The sequence below is a fragment of the Vipera ursinii genome (assembly GCF_947247035.1).
Source record: "Vipera ursinii genome assembly, chromosome: Z".
Classification (NCBI taxonomy): domain Eukaryota; kingdom Metazoa; phylum Chordata; class Lepidosauria; order Squamata; family Viperidae; genus Vipera; species Vipera ursinii.
The window spans coordinates 52,514,461-52,542,206 of NC_139517.1; the positions used below are offsets into that span (position 1 = coordinate 52,514,461).

Here is a 27,746-nt window from a genome sequence, read left to right on the forward strand (position 1 = left end):
TGACCACCACAGCCACACCCACCCAGTGGGCCACGCCCACCTAGCACCCAGCGATAAATACGTGGGTTTTGGGTTGCAGTTTGGGCACTTGGTCTCTAAAAGGCTCGCCATCACTGTATTAGAGAATAAATGTTTTTGCACTGGCATTATAAAAAAAATGAAGACTGTTTAACATATGATCTGTGAGTAGTCCAGTTATAGCTTCATTTTGTTTTCAGATCATTACTTGCATCAGTGCAATTTTGGAAATAAATTAGACGTTAACATGATGTTGAACTATATTCCTAAAACATGGAATTAATCATCCTTGGAAAAGTTCTGGCTCTCTTTAGCCTGGTGCACAGCAAAGATGAAAATTTTAGTTACAGCAAAGAAGTTTAGTGTCCTTATTCAGGATATTGTTACCCTGTTTTGAAAAGTCTTTCTAAATATACACAGCTCAAGCAGTATATTTTTATGTAGTCTTACTAAATGGTTTAATTCATTTTATTCTGTACAAATGACTGTTATATGGATTTTTTCCTCTTTTATTTTCTATTAATTATCCTTCTCTTTCTCCCCCTCCCTCCTTTTCTCTCGTTATATTAGTTTATTTTAACTAGCATAATGTATCTAGTATTTTTTTCCCTTTTTATTCATTGTTTACATGCTTTTGTGTGTGTATGTGTGTGTGTGTGTAGAGTGGTGGTGATGGTAGTATATTTTACTGTTTAAAAATGTATTTCTCATTTCTACTCATTATTGAACATTTGTTTTCTTTGTTAGTATTTAAACACCATCAGCCATTATTTTACACAGATATTGTAATGTTAAAAGAAAAGTACTTTATAATTATATCCTCCACAGTAATTATAAAATCTATTTAGAATTACAGCATTTTGTTCATATTTCATCAATATTCTTAGAATAGAAAAAACCATTTATTTGTTCCTGTATTAAAAATCTTTCTTTTTGGGGATGGGGGGGAACCTCTTGAAACAAGGTAGACAAACTGGCTGGGCTCTACAATATCCATATGCGCACAGGCTGTTTCTGTAATACTGGAGCTTGTCAGCAGCACTTGGGGATAAGCCATGATGACATCAAAAAGAACCTACAGGTCTGTATGTGTTCAGTGCATCAGTTCTACCCACTAAAGTAAATAGAATCATGCTGCATCTGTTCCATTAATTTTCCCACTGTTTCTAAGCAAGTATACCCAACAAAGTGCCATCGTATTAAAAAAACCATTAACATAAAAATAAATATAATTTACTAGTTTATGTGCAATGCAAAACTCTTTATGCAAAGTTATTCTATTTAATGTAATGAAGTATAATTATGGTTTAAATTAGCTATGAAAATTAGGAGACAGCATAGGAAGTATCAATAGTGAATATGTGCAGATGGCCCTGCTGTCTTTGGGAACTTGCAGAGTCATGGATGCAGGGACATGAAAGGACAGCAAGGAAAACACCCAGTGTCCTAACCCACCCGGGAAACACCCAGAAGGGAACATTTTTAGCTACTTCTGCTTTCTCTCTTCTTATTTACAGTGTGCCAGACTTACTGGGTAAAATCTTTATCATATCTGTGTCAGCTTTGCTGGGTGGATTGCTTATGTAATCAGAAAGAATAAATATAAAGATTTCTTGTCATTCGGGGTTTCTCTCTCTTAGAGGAGCCCGTCTTTGTTCAGCTAAATAAAAATGTAAAGCTGAAAGGCAACTTCTGGTTTCCTGTATTTTTTATCAAGTAAAACCTCAGAACCTGCAGAACAATTTACTAGTTTATGTGCAATGTAAAACTCTTTATGAAAAGTCATTCTAATTAATTATGATTTAAATTAGCTATGAAAAAATCTCTTAAATTTCTCATTGCACAATTAAATTTGTATTGTAAACAATATACATACATTTAAACTTCTGACCCAAATTAATTTAAGCTTCATGTATTTAGATGGAAACTTTTGAGAACCAAATCATTTTCCTCTGATGTGACTATCACCAAACCTATTTTTTTACTTTTCTTTATCCTTTTTTACTTTTGTATTCTTAGTGATGGTTTTGTTTTGTACTCTGCATGTTTTGGCTTGTACTTTTTCTGTGTAAGCCATGAAGAGGCTTTTGATTGCATAAGCATAGAAATCTGTTAAATGGATGGGTTAATTTGCTTGATTTTGATGTTGATGATGGGTCAACCCAGACCCAGTACCTCTTTGAGGTACAAAGATTTTTAAAGTTTTCCATACACATATACACACACAGGGCATTTTTTGTCATAGAATGCCCAGAACCTTTTTCGGATGGAACCTTGTGGGTTAGGCAAGGCAGGTTGTATTACATGTGTGAGTTCTGGCACCTTTTTTTTTACACAAAAAAGCACTACACACACATAATATAAGTCTGTATACCCCTGTTAAATGTCTGGGTTTTGAGATGTAATCATATAAAAATAAATCACTTCAGAATTCTTTCCATTTTAATATAACACATATGCTGTATAAGTCCATTTAAAAAACTGAAATCTTTTAGAGGAAAGATAAAAATACTAAAATGTTTGTATAAGTGTTCATACCCTCTTAGTAGTAGAAATGTGGTTGTGTTCAGAATTAACAAATCACATTCAAATTGATGGCAAATAGTAGTCGGTACACACCTGCCATCAGTTAAAATGACTCTGATCAAGACCATATAAATTTTTGCTGTTCTAGAAGGATTTTTCTGACATTTACTTAGTTGCCTTTTACAGCAAAAGCCATAGTAAAGTCTGCAAAGATTTTAGAAAGCATCAAAAGCATCTGACTATTGGAAGCTATCAGTCAGAAGAAGAGTATTAAAAAAATCCAGGACTTTGGATATAACATGGATATACTTTGCTTCAACAAAGTATTAGTTTAATGCTATGCATCTTTACGTAGTCATATTATTCTAGTTTTTTATTGTTATTTTCTCCCTAAAAGATTTCAGTTTGTTTTTGAGTTTAATTGTACAGCTTATATGTTAAAGGTGGAAAGAATTTTGAAGTGATTTATATTGGTCTGATTTTTTTACATCTCAAAAACATGACATTTTAACAGCAGTGTGCAGTAGACTTTCTATTTCTAGTGTATTTTGATATGTTTAATATTTTTCTTATGACACTAACATTTTATGAGTTTTGAGACAACTTGAGACACTTTGAATTCCTTATTTTCATAGATCCTACATCTCCCAACAAATTGACATGGGGTAGAAGTGTTCTTGATAATACTTTTTTCTGTTTCTCAAACCCATCGAATTATAAGTTGGAAGAGACCAGGGCAAGAAACCAAATAAAAGCACATTTGACAGATAGCTATCTTTTTATCCAAGGATAAGGAACCATAATCTCTCTAGAAAATTGGTTTCTCTGTCAAATGGCTTATAGTTACAATGCCTTTTCAAGTATCCAGCTATCCTGTACCTCTGCATTTCAGTTTTGCTTCTCAAATTATTTTTAATCCATTTCTTTTTAAGCTGTCAAGTTTGTCAATATTATTTCTCCTAGGTTATTAACTATCCCACTTTAAAAAACCAGACCAAGATAAATCACTTCAGAATTCTTTCCACCTTTAACATATAAGCTGTACAATTCAACTGAAAAACAAATTGAAATCTTTTAGGGGGGAAAATGACAATTAAAAAATAGAATAATATGACTGCATAAAGATGCATATCTTTAAACTAATATTTTGTTGAAGCAAAGTATATCCATGATATATCCAATGTCTTGGATTTTTTTTGTATCAACTGCACCTCATCTAAATGATTAATAAAAATGTTGAGAAATATAGGTACCAAGACTGATCAAGCAAGATTTATGATAAAACACCTTGCTTCCGTTGATGTAAAACCATCACTGTACATTTGGCTTGAATTATTTTTGATCCAGCTGTGTTTCTCATTAATTTGTCCTGACATTAAATTGTAAATATATTCTATATTATCACTGATATATATTATGACTACATAAACCTGTATTGTCATTGTTCTGAGATTATTAAATTTTCCTTTTCTGAAATCTTACATATGCATTTTTTCTAGATTCAGCTTTAGTTCCTTTTAAGATTAAGAACATCAGTATATCATAGTCAATTAATTCCAAAGTTCCTGCTACTTCCAGAAATTAGTTTTCCCTATTGATCTGTACAGTTAAAGATAGCTGATCCTCTTCTGTCTTCCTCTATCATTTAAGAACACAATATTCACAACTTTCATAACCTCCTGTTTCTGTGAAGGTTATTTCACACATCATGAATAATCAGGAATGTAATTCTATGGAAAATTAGATAAAGAAAGATGGTTCTTATTTTGGACAAAGGTTACTAAATCAACTATGCCATTAAAGCATTTAGACCCGGGGTTTCAAACTCACCACATCACGTGATGTGTTGTGACGTATCACAACTTTTTTTCCATTGCTGGCAATGGGGTGGGCGCAGCTTCCGTATGATGAAACCAGCCTGGGAATCGGCAGTTTAATATCCCTGATTTATACTATGTTTATAGAGAATCTTTCTGCTGTAGCTTTAGTAAACGATGTCATATTTTAACAAAATTTACAAAATATGTTTTTATTTTGTTCCTAAATAGGCTGGTCATGTGTGCGGAGATGACATAGATGTAATTGATGGACAACCCACTGGGTCTGTAAGAATTTCATTTGGCTATATGTCTACATTTGAAGATGTCCAAGCCTTCCTGAAATTCATTATAAGTATTAGATTACCTGCTTTCAACTTAGTAAAATGTCCACTCCAGAGGGAGATTGTTCCAAAGATCACATCATTTCCAAGATGGGATAGCAATACTCATGGTGAGAAGAATGCAACTGAACAGCCTCTGGAAAGGATAATCAAGAATTTACAGCTAAGTGACCACTATGCATCGGTGATAAAACCAGAAGGAAATCTGCTTTTGACTAAAAGCTATGCAGAAATCAACATACCTAAAGTTCTTACTAACTCAGTAGAAGTGCCAAATGGTAGAAAGACAATTACAATCACCAATATTTACCTGTACCCAATCAAATCATGTGCTGCATTTGAGGTAAATGGTTTCAGTAATATTTTATAGTCATGTGTAATATCTGAGCTGGAGAATTTTTTAGAGGTTATAACAAATAAATATAAAAATAAGTAACATAAAAAACTTTGTGGTTTGGAAATTCCAAAGTAAATTAGGCCAAGAGAAATTAGACCAAAAGAAAGTTTCTTTCCAAAATTATGTTAACATATACATAGAAGTAAATAACTCAAATATAATTAAAATTATACTAAGATCTTGATTGTTACAAAGAGAATTCAAAATATCCATGTCTAACTTGTGTTTATCACATTAGAATCTTACCCTTGCCTCACTATTGATTTTGTAGTTATAGTGTTAGAAAACTTGCTTTTTTCTCTCCCTGGTATGCATAGCCTATGACTTCTTTATTCAACTTTTTAAAAAACAAAATGATACCATTAGGAATGCATTACAGAAAGCAGAGGGCCAGCAGAAAGAAATGAGACAAATAGTTTAGGAACAGGTAACTGTCGCTTTCCATATACAACTCTTACTATTCATCTTGCTGCTAGGACTGTTGAAAACTGAGGTTCATATATCTGAAATACCCCACGTTATTTTCCTTTTGGTTAATATTTTTAACATTCAGTATAGGATTATTTTGCTTTTTTCTGTGAAGAAAAAAATAGGAACTCTATTTCACTTTTTATATATTCCAATAAGGGATAAGTACTTCAAAATTAAACCAGAACTTGATTTAGATTGCTAAAGCACTAGAATGTAACTTTTTATTGGCCATCAACCTACTTAATAGTATCTTCCAAGAACTTTAGACTGAATTGAAGAATGTAGGATAATGACATGAAGTTGGCAAGATTATAGCATGAATATATAGACTAGTCAATGACTTTGGAGAACAAATGCCTTTTTTTAAAAAAAAACAACCTTTTTTATTTAAATGATTTTGCAAATCTTTTAAATTTACTATATAGTTTTCTTGTTTCCTATCTCTAAATGGCAGGAGATTGAAATTTGATTATTCACCCAGAAAGAAGCCTGCAACTGCAGAAAGAAGTTAAACTGCCTTAAAGTGTGCCATGTACATAAGACAATATACATACTTTACTGTTGTAATGAGCTGAAAACAAATACACATATATGTCAGGTTTTTTAAAATGTTACTCAATGTCTGTTGACTAAATAACAGTTGCATTTTCCTTTGCATTCTTCAGGTTATGCAGTGGCCTATTGGAAATCAAGGCTTGCTGTATGACCGAAACTGGATGGTTACAAATCAGAATGGAGTTTGTCTTACTCAGAAGCAGGAACCACGACTTTGTCTTATACAACCTTTAATTGACCTGGAGCAAAATGTGATAATCATCAAAGCAGAAGGTTGGTATGCACAGGTTGTTTCTTCGACTGTGAAAGGGTTATCAAAAATATTCATCCTATAAGATTTTCATTTTAGATAGATCATGTCAGGAAATAGTGGTTCTATAATTGTGTTTAGTACTCTTGAAAAAATATTGAGTCATAGCAAATTGAAATCAGTTATTAATCTCTGTTTCAAGATATTCTTGAGAAATATTGGATTTATTAAACTAGCACTTTGAATGGGATACAGAAACTGACTTGCACCCAATGGGTAGAAAGATGGCAAAGTACTGGCATAATATATTGGTATATGTCAGTTCCATTGATCAGTCTAACTGCCTCTGTTTTTTAAAGGTTGCCCCACATACAGTGTATTGCAATAAACTGACCAGGAAATTATTGTAACATGAATAAACTGTTGCAAGGTTGTCTCTGTCCAAGTGTAGAGAGTAAAGAAGATGATCTTGATAGAAAGAGGGAAGATCTGTTATTAGGCAATAGATAGAAAAACATTGCAAAAAACAGATAGGGGTTATGGGTCTGATAATCAATTTTCACAGGATCAGACTTCAGGAAGCATTGTTCTATGGCATGGAAGAAAGGAATTTTTATCTTAAAGTTTGTTGCTCTGGGCATATGTCTGCACTTGTTCTCAGTGGAGCATATCTTACCAGCCCCACCCACTCTTCATTTGTATCTGTACCTTCTCCTCCATCCTCCTCAGCTGTTGCTGTGACTAATAATATAGTGGTCTGTACATTTTTAAAAAAAATGCTGTGATGGTCTGAAATTTTCCAGTTCCTGATCTTTCCAACATCTTCTCTTTTCTCCCTCCCCTAGTTTCCACCCTTACAGAACTGAGTCAAGAATCACATATTTTAAAGTTGCCAAGATTGAGAAACATTGTCTTATTTTTATTTATGAAATGTGTTGTTGCCCATCTTGCTACAAGGCGACTCTAGACATGATAAGTGATACTTGTATAAAGATAGTCTTAACACAACTGAGACTGGAATTTCAATTGTAAGTCATTACAGTTGCTAAGTGAGATTGGAATTATGTTATTCAACAACTGCAATCCCAGCAGTCACATTACTGTTATGATACAGAGTGAGGGTGCTTCAGGGTGTGTGGGATGTCCTGGGAGGCCCAGCACAGGTACATGAGCTGGTGGTCTGTTGGAGTATAATGCAAAGCCACAGCTGCCACAACTCAGGACTGCAATACATCACTCATCGGTGGAAGCACTGGGCCTAGCAAGCGAAAGCCCCAGGCCTTGACTTTCAGCCCTAGCCCTGCCATTGCCCAACTCCCTATCTTTTTTCTTTTTTTTTTCCTTTTGGTTCCATTATTTTATTCAAAGAAAGTTAAAATACAAAACTACAAAAAAAACACAAAATAAAGAAGACATTAAAAAACACATATACACATGTTATCCCCATTAGTTGAATACTGATTGATACATTACTACAATATTACTTTCCCACCCTTGGAGAACAGACCCAAAATATTTAAACTACTAAATATATTTGCAAATTAATAACTTGTCATCTGTATGTTATATTAATGACAACAAAGTTAACAAGAACAACAGTAATAATAGAAAAGCAAAACTAAGTTTTAAAATTCTATCTTAACAAATTGTTATTGTAATCAACTCGTAGAAAATATACCACAGCATCTTATCTATCCCAAATTGTCTCAAGAGTTAGTAGTAATTTGTCCTGGATCAAATATTCATGTTTATTTCTTAATACCATCTTTTATCAATTGCTGTTTGGTTAAATATAATAAATTCAATCTACAAGGTTGGTCTGTCTTTCCCCCCCCCCCCAAAAAAAAATCCAGATAATATTGTTTGCCATTAAGTGTGATAAATCTATTCCCCAGTGTCCTTCAGTCCTAGGGAAAACCAGTTTATCACTTCTTTACTCAATTAGGTTGCTGCTGTTGTAAAAAATATGCAGGCTTGAACTTCAGGGAGGCCTATGCACTCTAGGTCTGTACAGTGCATATTTCTTCCCAATGATCTACTGCTTTCAAACCACATTTCTTTTGTGAACCTAATTTAGCACAATATTTCCACAGACATTATCATTTCATCTAAATTTTTAAAAAAGTTTTCAACTAAAAATTGCATGTTACTAAATGGTCTTTTTTCAGATATCAGCCACATTTGTTTGTCTGTAATCTGATACAATGTTGTTATGTGTAACTTGGCAACAATAAATAAGAGAACAGAAAGAACAAAAACATGAAGGAAAGAGAAGAAATAGATAAAGAAACGGAAGGTATCTAAATATTTCTATCCAAAGTTAAGAGAAAAATTAAAGAAATAAGCTCCATGTATTTTGCAAATTAATAAAATGCAAAAACTCTGGGCTGAGGATCCAATATAGATGTAAATTTAATAAAGCACTTTCACTATCCTTACAGAAAAGCAAACTTTATTCAAAACAACAAAATATAGGGTAAAAGAAAAAAAAGCAAATAAAGTTCACAGGCGGCTAAAATAAATCAGCATTCAACTAGCCAGTGAATTTTTAAAGATAAAAAGCAAAGTGAAACAAAATTCAAAAATTGAAGTTAAAACTCAGGCATGCTTTAGATAACAAACTGCTAAGGAGAAGGATGGATGACCAGTGACTTTCCAACTTCTCCTGGGAATCTTCCCAGGTGGGTCCACAGCCATCCAAAAGCCATCTTGGGTCATTCCTAAGTGCTGCTATTCAAATCCAGGGAGCAGCACTGCCAGAGAACCACCATTTAGCAGCAGTCTTGAGGAGGAGCCCCTTGCCTATCTTTTTTCCAAGGCTGTCCTACACAGTGGCCTTGCTGCAGTGCCAAGCCTGAGCTTCAACTAGAATCTCAGCCATTTGCTACATCTCCAGTCAGCAGCCCTAGCATTGCTGCTGCCATGCACAAATGCAGCCTTGTGCCATTTTTCAAGGCATGTGAGTCATGGTAAAGAGCATGATTGCTCCATCAACCAGCACTCTTGAGGATCTAACACATATTGCTTATCTTTAGACATTTTTCTCCTGCTGTTAGGAGGGCAGCACCTATCCAGTTTAGGTTCTAGTTGCACATTCTAAAAACTACCTCATATCCATTTCTAATGAGCATTGGAAACCTTCCAAAGCATTGGATAGGCTATGTGGGGCTCTCCATAGCAAGAAATAAGAGCCTGAAGTTAGTGGGTCATGTTAGGGTAATTGCACCATTCTCCAAGGAGCAATTCCCCCATCCCCCAGCAGTTCTGATGGCCTGCTGTCTGCTACTTACCTTCTGGCATTTTTCTCATGCTGTTTAGAAGCCTGCATCTATCCAAGCCAGCTCCCCGTTACACTGGGCCTTGTTTCCCAAAACCACCCCGTTTTCTTGTTCTAATGAGACTTTGAAAGTCTTTCAAAGCATTGGAAGGCTGTATAGGCCTCTCAACAGCTGGAGAAAAACATCTGAAAATAAACAGTGCATGACAGATTCTTGGGAGTCCTGGATGTCAGGGGCATTAACATTGTTCCCCAAGTTTCATGTGCTTTGGGAAATGGCACGAAGCAGTATTTCTGAGTAGCAGTAGTGGCACTAGGTCTGAGTATGAGACCTGGGGTGGTGGCAGCTGACTGAGACTGCCAGAGACCCAGGCTTCTACTTCAGGACCAGGTCTGGTGCAATGGCCAAGTTTAGTGATATGCAGGGTGGCCTAAATGGGGGGAGATAGGCAGGTGGGTTGCAGTACCCCCACAGTTATAAAGACATGCCTGCTGTCAAGCATCTGGATTTTAATCATATGACCATGGAGGCACTGTAATGTTTCTAACTTTGGGCATAAGTCATAAATATTTTCTAATTTTGAATGGTCGCTGAATGTTAAGCAAGGACTTCCTATAACGATAGAGCTCTGCTCACAGTAGGAAAAGCACAATGTCAGGAGGAGCAAGGCCCACCCCCACCTGATCCTATAGCATGGAGAGTGGAGAGAAGGAGGGAACAACACAAACAGGCTCAATTACTTGGGAGGAGAGTGTCCCGCCCCACTGCACAAGGCACACGTGGAGGTTGAGATTTAAGGAGATGCTGTGGGGTGGGGCATTTGCCGGGAACAAACGTTGAAACCTGGAAGGGATGTGTATTGTTGCTCTTGTTCTCTGCCTTTGGAAAACCTGGACACCTTGCCTACCGGACTGGCTGACCACGTGGATTGAATGTATTATGACCTCGGACTGTGTTTCGGATTCTCTCTTTGAAAACTGCTCAGGCAAGCTGGGATTCAAATGGACTTGTTAAGTTTTCTTGTTTGTTATCTATATGGCCTTGAGTATGTTCTTATAAGGGACGCAGTGGCTCAGTGGGTTAGGATGCTGAGCTTGTCGATCAGATGGTCAGCAGTTTGGCGGGTCAAATCACGAGTGCCGCGTAACAGTGAGCGCCTGTTACTCGTCCCAGCTTCTGCCAACCTAGCAGTTTGAAAGCACGTAAAAATGCCACTAGAAAAATAGGGACCACTACGGTGGGAAGGTAACAGCGTTCCGTGCGCCTTTGGCATCTAGTCATGCCAGCCACATGACCATGGAGACGTCCTCGGACAAGTGCTGGCTCTTCAGCGTTGAAACGGAGATGAGCACCGGCTCCTAGAGTTGGAAACGACTAGCAGGCATGTGCGGGGGAACCTTTACCTTTATACCTTTATGTTCTTATACTAATCAGGCTGTATTGAAACTGCTGTGTGTGTGTTCTGTTGTTGGAGGCTTGCCAGCAAACATGGGATCATATGGAGGAAATTTGCAGCAATTAAAGAATTGTTTACATTGCCAGCTGATTGAATTGCCTTTGTGCTGTGCCCTGGGTCATCACAGAGACATAACACTAGTCAATTTTATGAGGCATGAGGAATTCAATAAATTATATATAAATTATAGTTTATATTTTGAAATATGTTGGTTCATGAAAATAGAACTAGTGTTTTATCTATTAATATTTATGCCATTTAAATGTAGTATTTATTAGTTGAAGAAAATATGTTTTTTCTTCTGTATAAGCTCTCATATGGTGGCTAGTCAATATATGATCCAATGTCTAGTGAGGAGCACCACAGTCACATTCAGGGGAGGATACTCTACCACACTTAAACAAAGAATCACAACAAATGCCATGCAAGGTGTGAATCCTATTGAGAGTATTCAAATGCTGGCGGGTGGCATTGAAAGCTGCTAATTTTTGGACGCGGTGGCTCAGTGGGTTAGGACACTGAGCTTGTCGATCAGAAGGTCAGCAGTTTGGCGGGTCGAATCCCGAGTGCCGCGTAACGGAGTGAGCGCCTGTTACTCGTCCCAGCTTCTGCCAACCTAGCAGTTCAAAAGCACGTAAAAATGCAAGTAGAAAAACAGCGACCACTACGGTGGGAAGGTAACAGTGTTCCGTGCGCCTTTGGCATCTAGTCATGCCAGCCACATGACCACGGCCACATCCTCGGACAAGCGCTGGCTCTTCGGCTTTGAAGCTGTTCATTAAGACAGAGCCACAACATTCAGCTGTAGAATAATCCAATCCCAATGCTGATCTTCTGAGCATAGAAGCAGAGGCTCCCTGAAGTATGTAATTTCTAGTATTAATTTTTGCTGCTGTATTTCTTGTAAGGGAGAGTTCGGTCCAGCATTACACCAAGTTATTTTCAAAAGGGTTGTTAGGCAGCAGGCTGTTATTGAAGTATACCTTCAGGACTATTTTTGCTTTGTTATTAAGGTGGTAACACACTGACGTGGAAAAACCCAATGATAAAGACAAGAGACAGCAACACAAAACAATAATTCTTACTTTAAGATTCAAAGGTTTATTTTACTAATAATTTGGAACATAGCAAGCATAATAACACATTATCACATACATTAATAACCCATTGTAATGAGGACCATATGGTATAGTAGAATCCAAAAGGACAGCTATAGGCCAATGGCAAATCAATCAGATCCACTCCCAACTTTTATACCCTTTCTTGTTCTAAGACTGTAGTCAGATTGTCCACTGACTTTGCTGACATTTTACTGACCCCCTGCTCACTTACTTTCCACATATACTTTCTGCTGAACATAACTTTCTACATGTACCCATGTACATTGGAACCTGCATCCATCAGCTACTTTCAGTTCCCTATTTCTCCCACAGTTACAATACTCATGTTCCAAATATACATAGAACTATCTACTTTGCGATTTCATATTGCACAAAGCTCATATTGCACAAATAGTACATTCGTATTGTGAAATAGTATAAAGTTCAAGTCAAAGCTTTGTTTTAAATCACTATTGTGGGGCCTATCTCAGGTTTGCTTCAGCCACATCATGTTATATGAAGAGGGGACTATATTTTCATCTCCCACAACACTGTTTCTGTTTTAGTCATACTTGGGATGAGCTTCCAGTCAACAAAGAACTTCCCCAGAGCTTTTAGTCTTCTGTGAGGGAGCTGTCACCATCCTTCATACGTTTCATTTGGGCTGCTAGGGCCTGGTCATCCATGTAATTTCCGTCCTTTTGTATTTGGCATGTTAGATATGTATAAACTGAACAATGTGGGAGCCAGCACAGAGTCCTGTAGTAGGCCATTATTTAATCTTCTCACTCCCCCCCATTATTATTTGAAAAGTCTTGTTACTCAGCATATTATTAATAAGATGGATAGTCTTTTGACATGAGATGATGATCAGTTGTAATTTGTACAATAAATCTTCCTTTCAGACTGTGCTTTCAGTTTATCAGAGAGATCTTTGTGTAGCCATGCTAGTTTCTTCTTGGATTTCTTATTTTTTTTCAGTGGTATTATGCTGGTCTGGACTTTTATGATCATATTTTTCAGAGTACCCCAAGCTTCTTGAGTTGTTTTCCCCTTTAGGATTTTCATCCAAGGAATCTTTCCCAAGCTCTCTTGAGTTTGTTAAAATCAGCTTTTTAAAATTTAAGACTCTGGTATCATTATGTTCTATTGCTTGTGATTGCATTATATTGAATTCCAGTATGACATGGTCAGTCTCACACAAGATTCCTGCAGTTTCAACTCCCTCTATCACTTCTATGTTCATGAGAATTAAGTCTAGTCTTATATGGCTGTCCCTCTAGTTCCCTCCTCTACCCTTTGGAGAACAAAATTGTCAGCTAGGTTGGTCAGAAACCTATTTGATTTTTCTCTTGGTGCAGAATTAGTCTTCTAGTTGATGTCAGGGTAATTGAAGTCCCTCATTACTATTGTCTTGTGTTTCCTACATATATTTGTTAATTGGTTAGTAAAAACTACATCTATTTTTTCTGCTTGCTTGGGTGGCCTATGGCACCTTTGGCAATGTCATTCTTTTTTTGTTTTATGTTGACCCATATGCATTCTAGGAAATTTCATCTTTGGTCTCATGCATTTCTGTAGCAATATAGTGGTGTTTTACATACAGTGCAACTCCATCTCATCTTTTATGGGGTCTAGGTTTTTTTTAACAGTTTGTATCATTCTATCAGTATGTTCCAGTCATGGATTTTATACCACCATGTTTCAGTAATTCCAATTATATCACATCTACCTTCATGTATTAGTAATTCAGGTTCACCCTATGTGTTCCCCTTTGACTTTGATCATTTATATATAGGCATTTGAGATCTTTATGTCTGACTCTGGGTATGCTTCCTATGTCTCCTATTTGGTGTTTGGGGTTGTCATCCTTCCCATCCCTACTTACCTCATTATTTGATTTGTTTTCTAGGGTTTTGGGTTGGAATTAGGTCCCGGAGATCCTAAAGATTGGTCACCCTACCCCCTCAATTTTAGTTTAAAGACCTCATGATAAGTTGACCCAGTCATTTTCCAAAAACATTCTTCCTAGTTTTTGTGAGGTGCAGCCCATCCCTTGCCAAAAGTCCATCATAGAGGTAGTGGAGACCATGGTCCAAGAATCCAAAGTTCTTTTGGCGATACCAGCCTTTTAGCCAGTTGTTCACTTCTAGAATGCTTCTTTCGCAGTACAGATAAAAAAACTACTTGTGCACCTAATTCCTTGACTTTCTTGCCTAGCTGCTCGTAATCACTCAATATTTTTTTCACATCCATCTTAGTGTCATCCCTATATGTAGTATAGAAAAGGATAGTAATCTGTGGGTTTTATTGTTTTGGTTATGTTGTCAGCCACATCTTTGATTTTTGCTCCAGGGAGACAACATACCTCTCTGGATTGACTGCCTGGTCTACAGATGGTGGATTCTCTTCCTTGAGAATTGAAGTTAAGACTGGTCCTTTAAAAATATTTATTTGCTAGTGATTTTTGTCTCTGTTCTTTTCATAGGAATGAATCCTATTTCTGTATCCTTAGACGAACATGGGGGAGCTTTAACAGAAATTTGTCAAAGCAAAGTTTGTTCTCACAGGTGGGTAGGACAGGTGCAAGAAGCAAAAATTTACATAATGAAAAACATTTCATAATGGAAAGGAGACTATAAACTACCTTTGGATGTAACATTAGTGAAATTATTTCATTATAATTTCTCACTAACACCAGTTAGAGCTGTAGATTCATAATTTCTCCATGTATGTATGTAAATATATGTTTTATAAGTAGCAGTAGTAGGATAGAGTAACTTGTTTTAGAGGATGCAGTTTGAACACAAATGTGAAGCCTTGAAAGAATATGAAGATTTTTTCTCACTTTGGAAGTCCTTTAAATCAGTTTTTTTTAAATTGAAAAGGTATGATTGCATCAAATATTCATTGCTTTAAAATCAGACCTGTATCTTTTTCTTTTTCGGATCTTTTTCATTTTCCTCTTTTATCTCAAAAAAGAAAGGGAGAGACAAAAGAACACAAACAGATCTTTAATCAGTTTTTTTTTATTATCTCTAACTTTCAAACAATGGATAGTTATGGTAAAGCTAAGACAGAAAGGAAGTGCATGCTGCTAAGCAAAAACAAATTATGTAGCTAACCCTACAAAAGAGACAGGAATATCAATATATTGATTCTAAGGAAAAGGCCTAATGGCCTGAATGCCTGGAAACTATACTGATAATCCTTGACTTATCACCACAATTGGGATCAAAATTTCTGCTGCTATGCAAGGCAATTGTTTAGAGCAAGGCTTTTCAACCAGTGATACGGGTATCACCTGTGGTACATTGGCACCTACCAGGTGGTACACGACCATCCTAGAAAAGTGGTAGCGGGGGAGGGGAATGAGCTGAACTGGTGGCAGCAGCACACAAGCCTGAGGAAGAGATGGCTGGAGCTGCAGGGCTGTCAGGGTTCAGTGGAATGCGCTTGTTTTAGAATGGGAAAAAATAAAATAAAAAATGTATATTTAGATACCTGAATGGCTTTCAACAATGGAAGCTTTTGCTTACCCAAATTTAATTAACTACAACAAAGTTGTGACATATACAGACATTTTGGATAATGAAGGAAAATTGAAAGACAGACAAGACGTACAAGAACAAGGTATTGACTTAGTATGGTGGCCATATTTGCAAATTCAAACGAGATATGAAAAAGATGTGAAAACAATGGGATTTTATAAAGAACAGACAGAATTTGATCAGATACTGTTAAAAACGGATGAAAAACTGATCAAGAAACTATAGATTTCTGTTAAACCTAAAGATGGAGGAAGAACAAGTAAAAGAAACAATGATAATATGGGCTTAGAATTTTGGATATAATATAGAATTAGAAGAGTGGCAGAAATTATGGGAAAAAATATTAAATTAACTAAAGCAGTGCCATATAAATAAAACTTATACAGAATGTTTTGCAGATGACATATGACACCAGTGAGAATAGCAAAAATATTTAAAAATACTTCAAACAATTGTTGGAAATGCAAACAAAGGCCAGGTACTTATTACCACATCTGGTGGACATGCCCTAAAGCAAAAAGGTTTTGGGCTAAAATACACCTATGGTTGGAGAAGATGACTAAAAAACAAATAGACTTCAAACCAGAATTGTTTTTGTTAGGAATACTAGGAGCCAAGTATGGGAAAGATTGTAGATATTTAATACTACATGTATTAGCAGCAGCAAGAATTGTATTTGCCCCATATTGGAAAAATGAAAACTTACCAACTGAAGAAGTACTAATTAAGAAAATTCTAAAGTGGGCAGAAATTGATAGATTGACTTTAGAGATTAAAGACAAAGAAGACTCGGTGTAATTTAGAATATGGGATAATTTTTACTAATGGCTAGAAAAACGAGTCAGAGAGAAAGGAATATGATATCTAATTTGAATATATATTAGAAGAAGGCTACTGAGTGATTAATCAACATTGTTTCTGATAATTAACTATATCTATTATTGCTAGTTAAATACATGTACCCAGACAATATGCTGTTCATTAAATATTGAAAATGTTACCTGGGGAAACCCTGTCCCCAACCCCAGCCCTAACCCAAACCTCAATCCCAATCCTGACCCCATTTTATCCCTAACCCTTTAAAAACTAATAAAATTTATATACAAAAAAGAAATAGGAAAGATTTGGACTTTGTGTGTGTGTGTGTGTGTGTGTGTGTGTGTGTGTATAATTCTAAAAGGGATGAATCTCTTAAATAATATAGTATGCTTTTTCCCCTTCTTTATTCTATTTCTTGATATGAGTAATATAAAAAAGTTGAAATAGCTTAGATAAAGGAAATATTTGAGGCGGAGCCAGCTGTCAAATGGAATGGCTGTGTTGAGACACCGCTCTGAATGAGTGCACTGATTCCACAGCCACTTCTCTGTGCCCGGTGGGTTTTTTAAAGCCCTAGATCTCTTGGAGATTGGATAAAGAAGCGCTCAGCTGAACGATTCTGGATGGCAGTCTGAATCGTAAAAAGCAGGAAAGCCTCGGAGAAGTCGGCTGGGAGAAGGAGACAGCCCAACTGGACAGAAATAGCAGTGAATCAGCGGGACACTGTTACAACTAACCTGGTGCCATGAGTACCTAGCGAATCCTTGCAAGTGTTCCAGAGCATAAAATCATTCTGGAGAACTTCAAGGAAGAAAAGAAGAGAAGGGAAACCCCAGAGCGAAAGGGGGAAAACTACCCCCCCTGTCAGATAGCGGTGATAAAGAGACAGGGGAAAAAAGAGGCTTTACCTTAAAGCAACGGACTAATAAGCCACAAGGATTAACGAACAAGGGTGGTTTCTCTCTTCGGCTCTTGCAGTAAAGCTAAGAAGAAGTTAAAAAACCTGAAGAGTGACAGTGCTGACTGAGCAGAGAAAGTGGACATTTTGAATAAGAACTGGAAACTAAGTAGCATTAAAGGAGGAAAGAGTGATACTTACAAGTTAAGAAGTAAAAAAATTGCCTTAAAAATATTCTAAAAACAAAAAGGATAAGCTGTAACTGAACTGAGAGTTCAGACAAATAAGAACTAACTGAATATAATTCATTGTATGCTTGAATTGGAAGAGACCAACTAGGAACAGAAGAATGAAAGTTTAAGGAGGCTGAGAAAATCATTTAATAGCCTACCTTGCTGAACATATCAACATTTATAACTGTTAAGAGATTCATTGTAAAACCTGGTCTATATTGTTAATGAATTGAATACCTGTTACAATACTTAAACGTATTGTTATATTATTGTTATATATTATTATATAGATAAATTAGAATTGCAGTGGAATATGAACATTTGAAATTGATTAATATATCAGACCGTTAATTATTGTATATTAGAAGTGTTAGTGTAAGAGGTTTTATATTGTGTTAGCAACAGAACATATTATTGTTAAGATATAAGGTATCAGTGGCCATAACTTTAGAAGTATGATAAATATTTCATGTGTGGCGGAGAGAAAGATAAAGATTGTACACAAGGGGGAGGGTTGGCTGACGTCATTTTGAAAGATGACAAGCATTCCCAACCTAACAAGAGTTGGGACTGGAATAAGGCAGATAACTCAAGCCACATCAGCGGAACTAAGCCCACTAGGGCAAATATCGATAGAGGAAATGATGCCATATGAGAGAGCAGGCTCACTCAATGCTACAATTTATGCAGGAGGTTATGCTGAGAAATCAAGAGGACTTGAAAAAAGAAATAGGTGAAATAAGGAACTATATTGGAGAACTTAAAGAGGAGATGGAAGCAATGGATGGAAAATTCAAATGTTTCCAACAACAAATATTGAAAAATGAACAGAAATTATTAGAAATGGAAGATAGAATGAATAAGGAAGAAAGAAGAGTAGATGAAATGAATGAAAAACTCTCACAAGCAAACAAAGAATTAGAAAAAACTGTTATCTTGCTTGAAACAGAGAAAGCAGATAATTACCTGTTTTCAAAACGTGAAAGAAGAGAAAGGGGAAGAGCTCCTAGAAATGATGATGGATCTGTTAGCAAGGGTCTTAGGGACTGGGAAAGAAGAAATAGCAACTGAGATCGATGAAATATATAGAATCCACACAAATTATGTGAGAAGAAACAACTTACCTAAGGAAGTACATAATAGATTTGTTAAGAAGTCAATCAAGGATGAGATCTTGCACAGAACTAGAGACAACCCAATAGAACACAGAGGACAACAACTAACAGTTCTCAAACAAGTCCCCAGGAGGGTAAGAGATTTATCAACACATCACATCGAAATTAATAAGACAAAACATCAACTTTAGGTGGTTGATGCCAGAAGGGATCCTGGTGACCTGGCAAGAAAAAAGACATAGGCTGGATACAATAGACAAAGCAGAATAATTTTTTTAGCAGTATCTAGACAACAAAAATGAATCAGAAGAAAGAGAACTAACAGAAGAGGACACCACAGAGAGATATAACAGAAAGACACAAGAATCACAAGGCAAAAAATGGGAAACTGAGAGAAGAGAAAAAATGAAATATGGCAATGGTGATGAAAGCAGACTCGAAGAATTTAAGGAAGAAAGACCGATGAGAGCAACAAGATTAAAATATAGGCAGTAATGTGGAAGAACTAACAGCACTATCATTAAACGTAAATGGTTTAAATTCCCTGGCTAAGAGAAATAAAATTTTGAACAGGCTCAATAAGAAAAACTTAGACATAATAATTATACAAGAAACATATATAAAGAACCAGCATCAAGATTTATTAAAGTACCCTAAGTTAGGAATATAATTTGTATCACTTTCACAGCAGAAAAAAGGAGGAATTGTGATATATGTCAAGGAAAGAATCCAAACAAAACAAATCTATCAAGACGAGGAAGGTAGAATATTGATAATTGAAATCTCCCTGAATAAAAAAAAGTCACCCTGGTAGGAATTTATGCCCCCAATAAGAAATAGAGACAATTTTATAAGAAACTACATAAAGTTATTGGTGACATTGAATATGAGAACATTTGCTTAATTGGCGATTTCAATGCAATTGTAAACAGAATTAGATTATAAATGTGAGGAAGTAAGGAAAGGAACCAGGAGAATACTACCCGGTACTTTTTTCAAAATGGTGGAGGAATTTAATATCCAGGATAGTTGGAGGGAGAGAAATTTGAATGCAAAGCAATTCACATATTATTCAGGGCGTCACCAATCATGGTCTAGAATTGAAATGGTCTAGACAACGAAAGAATTAAATTCAGATGTAGATGACATAGCAATACATATTAATACATGGGCAGACCATAATCCTATTATAATTAAATAGAAAGGACAGAAGACAACAAGGAGGTGGACCGTAAAAAAGGCAATCATAAATAAAAAAGAATTTAAGTATAAGATGGAAGAACAAATACAGATATTCTTCCAGACGAATAAGAAAGAGAAGACTAACATCCAAAACTTATGCGATATGGCCAAGGCAGTCACGAGAGGAACTGCAATTGCATATATGGCCAATGAAAATAAAAAGAAAAGGCAGTATCAAAAAAGTTTAGAGGAAGAGCACAAAAAACTGGAAACAGAACTACAAAAAACCCCACAATATAGGGACCTAAAACGACAACTAGATTTAAATAAGCATAAACTGAATATTATAGAAAAGGAAGAAATGGCATAAAGAATAAAAAGCATTAGACAAAAAATTTTTGAACATGCAAACAAACCCAGGAGATGGTTGGCTTACAGATTGAAAAAATGAAAAGATAAAGGATTAGTAAACTATGCAACATAGGGGAGATGGTACATCAAAATGAAGAAAAAAAAACATGCAGCATACGAATTTTATAAAAGCCTCTATAAAGATGATGAAAAGGTCAGTGAGGGAAAAATATTACAATGCCTCATGAGCGCGGACTTGCCGAAGGTACCCAAAGAATTTCAAAATATATTAAGGACATAATACCCCAGGAAATTATGGAAGCAATTAAAAAACAAAAAAGTAACAAAATGCCCAGTCCTGATGGACTACCATCTGAAATATACAAGAACCTTCAAGAACTTTTGGGCCCAACTTTATTAGATACATTTAATGAAGTATTAAAAGTAACAAAAATCCCAAATTCATGGAAAGAAGCAACCATCTCGCTAATTCCTAAAGAAAACTCTGATTTGACCTGTATTAAAAACTATAGACCTATTTCTTTACTGAATACGGATTATAAGATCTTTATGACTATAATGGCAAAAAGATTAAAAAGATGCTTGGTTGAATTTATCCATACCGACCAAAATGGTTTCTTACCCAAAAGGCAAATAAGACATAATCTTAGGATTATATTAGACACCCTAGAACAGACATGTCAAACACAAGGCCCGGGGGCCGGATCTGGCCCACAAAGTGGTTTCATATGGCCCGCGAAGCCATGCTGGAAACAGTGAGGGAACGGCCCCCACTGCCTTGGCCCTGGCCCAGAGACCCTCCTTCTGCCAGAGACCCTCAGATCTGTCCCACTTCTGCCCAGGCCCCCATAGGCACCCTTGATGCGAACAATGTAGAGCTGGCCATGCCCACCCAGTAGGCCACACCCACTCTAGCCACACCCACCCAGTAGGCCACGCCCACCCTGGCCATGCCCACCCGGCCCCCTGAGGGCAACCGCAATGCTGATGCAGCCCTCAGTGAAATTGAGTTTGACACCCCTGCCCTAGAATATTATGAATCACACAATGAAAAACAAATGGCATTGATTTTTGTTGATGCTCAGAAAGCATTTGACAATGTCAAATGGAATTTTATGTTGACCCAACTTAAATATATGGAATTTGGGGAAAGATTCATAAACATGTTCAAAGCAATCTACTCTAAACAAGAAGCAAAAGTAATTATAAATGGAGAATTAACAAAAAGCTTCCAAATACAAAAAGATACGAGATAAGGCTGCCCACTTTCAGCACTATTATTTGTACACAATCTAGCGGTATTAACAACAATAATTTGGAAAGATAAGCTGATTAAAGGATTAGAAACAAAGAAAGAGACATCTCTGGAGCTCTGGAGCGGGTCGTGGGAATGCCAATTCCCACGACGATAGGGAATGGCTGCAGGTGTAAGATCAGAGGGCCTCTCCGGGAGGGCCTCTCCGCTATCTGCAAGCGGTGAGGCGCTCCGACCCTCTGCCTTCGACCCAAGGCTCTGGGAGCGGGGATGCGCAGCCACCTGAGCTCCGACTGGTGTACCTAAATGCCAGGTCGGTTGCTAATAAGGCTCCCCTCGTCCGGGATTTAGTCAAGGGTGAGCAAGCGGACCTGGTTTGCATTACGGAAACCTGGTTGGGCCCAGAGGGTGGTATCCCCCTGGTGGATCTCTGCCCACCAGGCTTCCGGGTGCTACACCGGCCTCGGACTCAGGGTAGGGGTGGGGGAGTGGCTGTAGTTATGAGGGAGACCTTATGTCCGCAGGAGGCCACCGTTCCTCAGATAGTCGGGTGTGAATCTCTCTTATTGAGGTTTGGTCCTAGGGCGCAGTTGGGCTTGCTGCTCGCGTACCTTTCGCCTAGTCGCGTAGCAGCAGCCCTGCCTGAGCTTCTCGATATCCTCTCAGGGCTGGTGATTGAGTTTCCTAAACTAATGGTTTTGGGAGACTTCAATCTACCATCCCTGGGAGGAGCATCTGAGTTAGCTCGGGAGTTCATGGCTTCCATGACGGCCATGGACCTGACGCAGGTAATTCATGGACCAACCCATGAGGGAGGCCACACCCTTGACTTGGTTTTCTTATCTGGTCAGTGGTTAGATGATCTTGGTGGGGGCTCCCCAATTGTTATGCCCCTGTCATGGACCGATCATCATCTCCTGCGGCTGGTCTTCCGTTTTGCCACTCCCCACCGTGGGGTTGTTGAGCCAACTAGATGGTTCCGCCCCAGGTGCTTAATGGACCCTGAGAGGTTTCAGGCAGCGCTGGGGGCCCCACCTGCCCCCCCAGCTCACAGCTCGGCGGATGCCTTAGTGGAGGCCTGGGAAAGGACGGCCACGGAGGCACTTGACCGAGTTGTACCCTTGCGGCCCCTGACCCGGCGCAGATCCCAATGGGCTCCATGGTTTTCTGCGGAGCTCCGGGAGATGAAGCGTCGGAGACGGGGCCTAGAGAGCATCTGGAGGTCCACCCGATCTGAATCCGACCGATTGCGACTAAGAACCCATATTAGGTCTTATCTCGCTGCGATGAGGGTAGCGAGATCTAACTACTTCGCTGCCCTCATCGCGTCCGCAGATAATCGCCCGGCCGCCCTGTTTAGGGTGACCCGCTCCCTCCTCAACCAGGAGGTTAGTGGGGATCCCTTGCAGGGGCGTGCCGAGGAATTTAGTCAACATCTGTCGGACAAAATCGCTCGGATTCGGACCGGTTTGGACTCCGACTGGGCAGTATCGGACGATCAGGACACGAGCGATCTTGTCGATGTCATCTGGGAGGAGTTCGATCCTGTGACTCCGGAGGAAGTGGACAGGATCATGGGGAGGCTGAGCTCCACCACATGTTTATTGGACCCGTGCCCTTCCTGGCTGGTTTATGCAGCCCGGGAGGGGACACGAGGCTGGTTCCAAGCGGTTATAGCTGCTTCTTTGAGTGAGGGTAGTTTTCCCGCCGCCTTGAAAGAGGCGGTGGTGAGACCTCTCCTCAAGAAGCCTACCTTGGATCCGGCTGTTTTGAATAACTTTCGTCCTGTCTCCAACCTTCGCTTCCTTGCGAAGGTTGTTGAGAGTGTGGTGGCGCACCAGCTCCCTCTGGTCCTGGATGAAGTGGATTATCTAGACCCGTACCAATCGGGCTTCAGGCCTGGGTACAGCACGGAGACGGCATTGGTCGCGCTGGTGAATGATCTCTGGAGGGCTCGGGACAGAGGATACTCCTGTGTTCTAGTCCTATTAGACCTCTCAGCGGCTTTCGATACCATCGACCATGGTATCTTGCTGCGGCGTCTCAGGGGATTGGGAGTGGGAGGCACGGTTCTTCAGTGGTTCTCCTCCTATCTCCTGGGACGTTCGCAGTCGGTGTTGGCGGGGGGGCAGAGGTCGACCGCGAGGCCTCTCGCTTGTGGAGTCCCTCAGGGGTCGGTCCTCTTGCCCCTTCTGTTCAACATCTACATGAAACCGCTGGGTGAGATCATTCGTGGTTTTGGAGTTGGGTATCATCAGTATGCTGATGATACCCAACTTTTCATTTCGACCCCAAACCACCCCAGTGATGCCCTCGACGTGATGTCCCGGTGCCTGGAGGCGGTCCGGGTCTGGATGGGGAGGAACAGGCTTCGTCTCAACCCTGACAAGACGGAGTGGCTGTGCGTACCGGCATCCCGGGATATTCAGGATATCCCACCCCTCATTATGGGGGGTGAGTCATTACCTCCTGTAGATAGGGCTCGCAACTTGGGAGTCCTCCTAGATTCACAGCTCTCTTTAGAAGACCATATTGTAGCTGTAACTAGGGGGGCGTTCGCCCAGGTTCGCCTGGTGCGCCAGTTGCGGCCCTATCTAGACCGGGATGCCTTGTGCACGGTCACTCATGCGCTCGTGACCTCTCGTCTTGATTACTGCAACGCTCTCTACATGGGGCTACCCTTGAAGACCACTCGGAGGCTCCAACTGGCACAGAATGCAGCCGCGAGAGTTGTGTCGGGGGTCTCCCGATACTCCCGTGTTACACCTTTGCTCCGCGAGCTGCATTGGTTGCCAGTTGTCTTCCGGGTGAGGTTCAAGGTGTTGGTAATGACCTACAAAGCCCTCCATGGCATGGGTCCAGAATACCTTGGGGAGCACCTGCAGCCGGCGTCAACTTCCCTCCGCCCAGTACGCTCCCACAGAGAGGGCCTCCTCAGGGTGCCGCCTGTCAAAGAATGCCGACTGGTGGCCCCCAGGGGGAGAGCGTTCTCTGTGGGTGCACCGGACTTATGGAACCATCTTCCGGTAGAGCTCCGGATGGCGCCCGACCTCCGCTCCTTCCGGCGCGACCTTAAAACCCATCTCTTTAAGGAAGCGGGCCTGGCCTGATGGGACGGGGTGGGTTTGTTATTACGACTTTAATTTTAAATTTGTACTATGGGCATTGTTTAATCATGTTTTAATAATTTTAACTTTTGTATCTGTCTTTTACGTATTGCCCTGTTAACCGCCCTGAGTCTCTTGAGAGAAGGGCGGTATATAAATTAAATAAATAAATAAATAAATAAATAAATAAACAAACAAACAAACAAACAAACAAACAAACAAACAAACAAACTACAGGCCTACGCAGACGACTTAGTTTTTATTTTAGAAGAGCCCCTAGAGTCTGGAACAAGACTAATACAGGTTCTGGAAAATTACAGAGATGTAGCGGGGTTGTAGATCAACAAAGACAAAACCAAAATGCTAGTTAAAAACATGTCCAAATTAGAAGAAACTGAGCTAGTGGAAACAAATAATATTCAAATATCTAAAAGGGTAAGGTACCTGGGGATCCAAGTGTCAGCAAGATGCATCACACTTAAAAGAGAAAATTACAATAAATTAATAGACCCAATCACAGTAGACCTAGATAGATGGAAAAACTTGCAGCTCTCCTTCATGTGGAGAATAGTGACAATCAAGATGAATATACTCCCTAAACTATTCTTTTTATTCTAATACGTACCAATTAAATTAGGCAAAGATTTCTTCCAAAACCTAAATAAAATTACATCCAAATTTATCTGGCAAGGGAGAAAACCAAGAATTAAATTTAAATTATTACAGAATGCAAAGGAAAGAGGAGGGCTTGGCCTCCTGAATTGGGAAAAATATTAGGTGGCAGCATCTGTGTGGATAAAGGACTGGATAAATCTAAGGGACAGAAAATTGTTAGCATTAGAAGGCCACAACATGCAGATAGGGTGGCATGCAATACTGTGGGACGGGAAACACAAGGCATATCAGTACTTTCAGAAACACTACATTAGATGGGCACTAATAGAGGTGTGGACTAAAATTTAAAAATTCAATTATATAGAAATTCCCAACTGGATATCAACATTGGAGATATTTATGCACCCAAAATTCATGAACTTAGGAAGAATAATTACATATAAAGATATTCTAGATAAGAGTGGAGAGCTAAAAACAAGGAAAACACTATTAGAAGATGGTATAGAGCAGGAATGGTAGGCTTACTTGCAAATACAGACACGATACAGAAAAGATAAAAAAGAACCCAGGATAAAATTAGAGCATACAGAATTAGATAAAATCCTATTAGGAACAGAAGACAAAATGATAAAAAAGATATATCAATATTTATTAGAACAAGACGTGTTAGAAGAATAAGTTAAAGATACAATGCTAATTTGGAGCAAAAATGTTGGCTATACCATTCTAGACAATTGACAATCACTATGGGACAGGAACAGGAGGCTAACGGTAGTCACCACCTATAAAGAAAATTTATACAAGATGTTTTATAGGTGGCACCTTTCCCCCACAAGGCTAGCAAAAATGGATAAAAAACTTCACTGACATGCTGGAAATGTAAGTTACCAGGGACCTATTATCGCATGTGGTGGGAATGTCTAAAAGCTCAAAACGTTTGGCACCTGATAAAAAATTGGCTTGAAGAGATAACATCACAAAAAATTGAACTAAACCCTGAAGCCTTCCTACTAGGGATTATTAATGATAAATTCAGCAAAGGATCTTTATATTTAGTACTGCATATTTTGACTGCAGCAAAATTGGCTTATGCTCAAAAATGGAAAAGGAAAGAAACCCCTACTGAAGAAGAATTAATAAGCAAAATCCTATCCTGCGCTGAAATGGATAGGTTAACATTAGAGATCAAAAACAAAACTGAAACGGATTATTATGAAATTTGGAACAATGTGTACAAATGGCTAGAGTTAAGGAGAAATGCTGGGATGAATACTGACTGATTAGTTGATAGTTTAGAAACCTTTTACAGGATAGACTTGAAAGATACTTAATCACATTGTAGACGAATGAAATGTTCACTAGAAAATTCATTGATGTTATATGCACATTTTGTTACAATGTAACTTTTTTCTTTTTTTTTCTTTTCATTTTTTTTCTTTATATAAGGTAATACTAACAGCAATGTTGAAGCCAGGGAAGTTGTAACATGTCCACTTTTGTTTTTAATTGTATATTCAATAAAATTTGTAAAAAAAAGATAAAGGAAATATTTTAGATATTTAAATGTGATTGAATTTAAGAAAATTATAATAGATAAAAATGTTTTGAATAAGAGTTAAAGGACTAGAGAACTAGATATACTAAATGGAATATTTAGATTAAACATTTTAATTATGGTTAAAAAGAATAAGAAATCTTGGAAACATATATTAGTTTAGGAGGGATATATATTTCAAGTAGTATGTTATTTTTATGTTTCTTTACTCTTGCTCTCCTTTCTTTTCTGTTTTTACTGTTTTGTCTGTTCCTTAAGAAATGTAAAAGTGCTGAGATGGTTCATATGGAAAAAATAGACTTAAATTTTTAAATGTAATTTTTGAGAAAATCTTAATCAGTAAAATACTTAGAATTTTGTGGGAGAAACAAATTTAAATAAGGACTGTAACAGGATCTATGATAAGGCAACCAGAATGATTGGACAGAAAAGAATGGAATGTGTGTGTGTGTGTGTATGTATATATATGTGTGTGTGTGTGTGTATGTATATATATATATGTATATATATATATATATATATATATATATATATATATATATATATATATGTGTGTGTGTGTGTGTGTGTGTGTGTGTGTGTGTGTGTGTGTATATGTATATGTATATATGTATGTATATATATATATATATGTATGTATATATATATATATATATATATATATATATGTGTGTGTGTGTGTGTGTGTGTGTGTGTGTGTGTGTGTGTGTGTGTATATATGTGTATATATATATGTATATATATGTGTGTGTGTGTGTATATATATATGTATACAGTCAGGTCCAGAAATATTGGGACATCAACACAATTCTAACATCTTTGGCTCTATACA

The 27,746-nt window shown here is 38.0% G+C and overlaps 1 protein-coding gene across 1 annotated transcript in view; it reads left to right on the forward strand.

The window, feature by feature from the left end:
• Positions 1–27,746, forward strand: part of MOCOS (molybdenum cofactor sulfurase) — a gene marked incomplete at its 5' end in the record, with an annotated part of 117,389 nt that overhangs the window by 66,309 nt on the left and 23,334 nt on the right. Inside the window, 4 exons of the mRNA XM_083377081.1 lie at positions 983–1,099; positions 4,593–5,048; positions 6,239–6,401; positions 14,701–14,782. Of these exons, the coding sequence (XP_083233207.1) occupies positions 983–1,099; positions 4,593–5,048; positions 6,239–6,401; positions 14,701–14,782 (818 nt within the window). The remainder of the gene's footprint in view (positions 1–982; positions 1,100–4,592; positions 5,049–6,238; positions 6,402–14,700; positions 14,783–27,746) is intronic.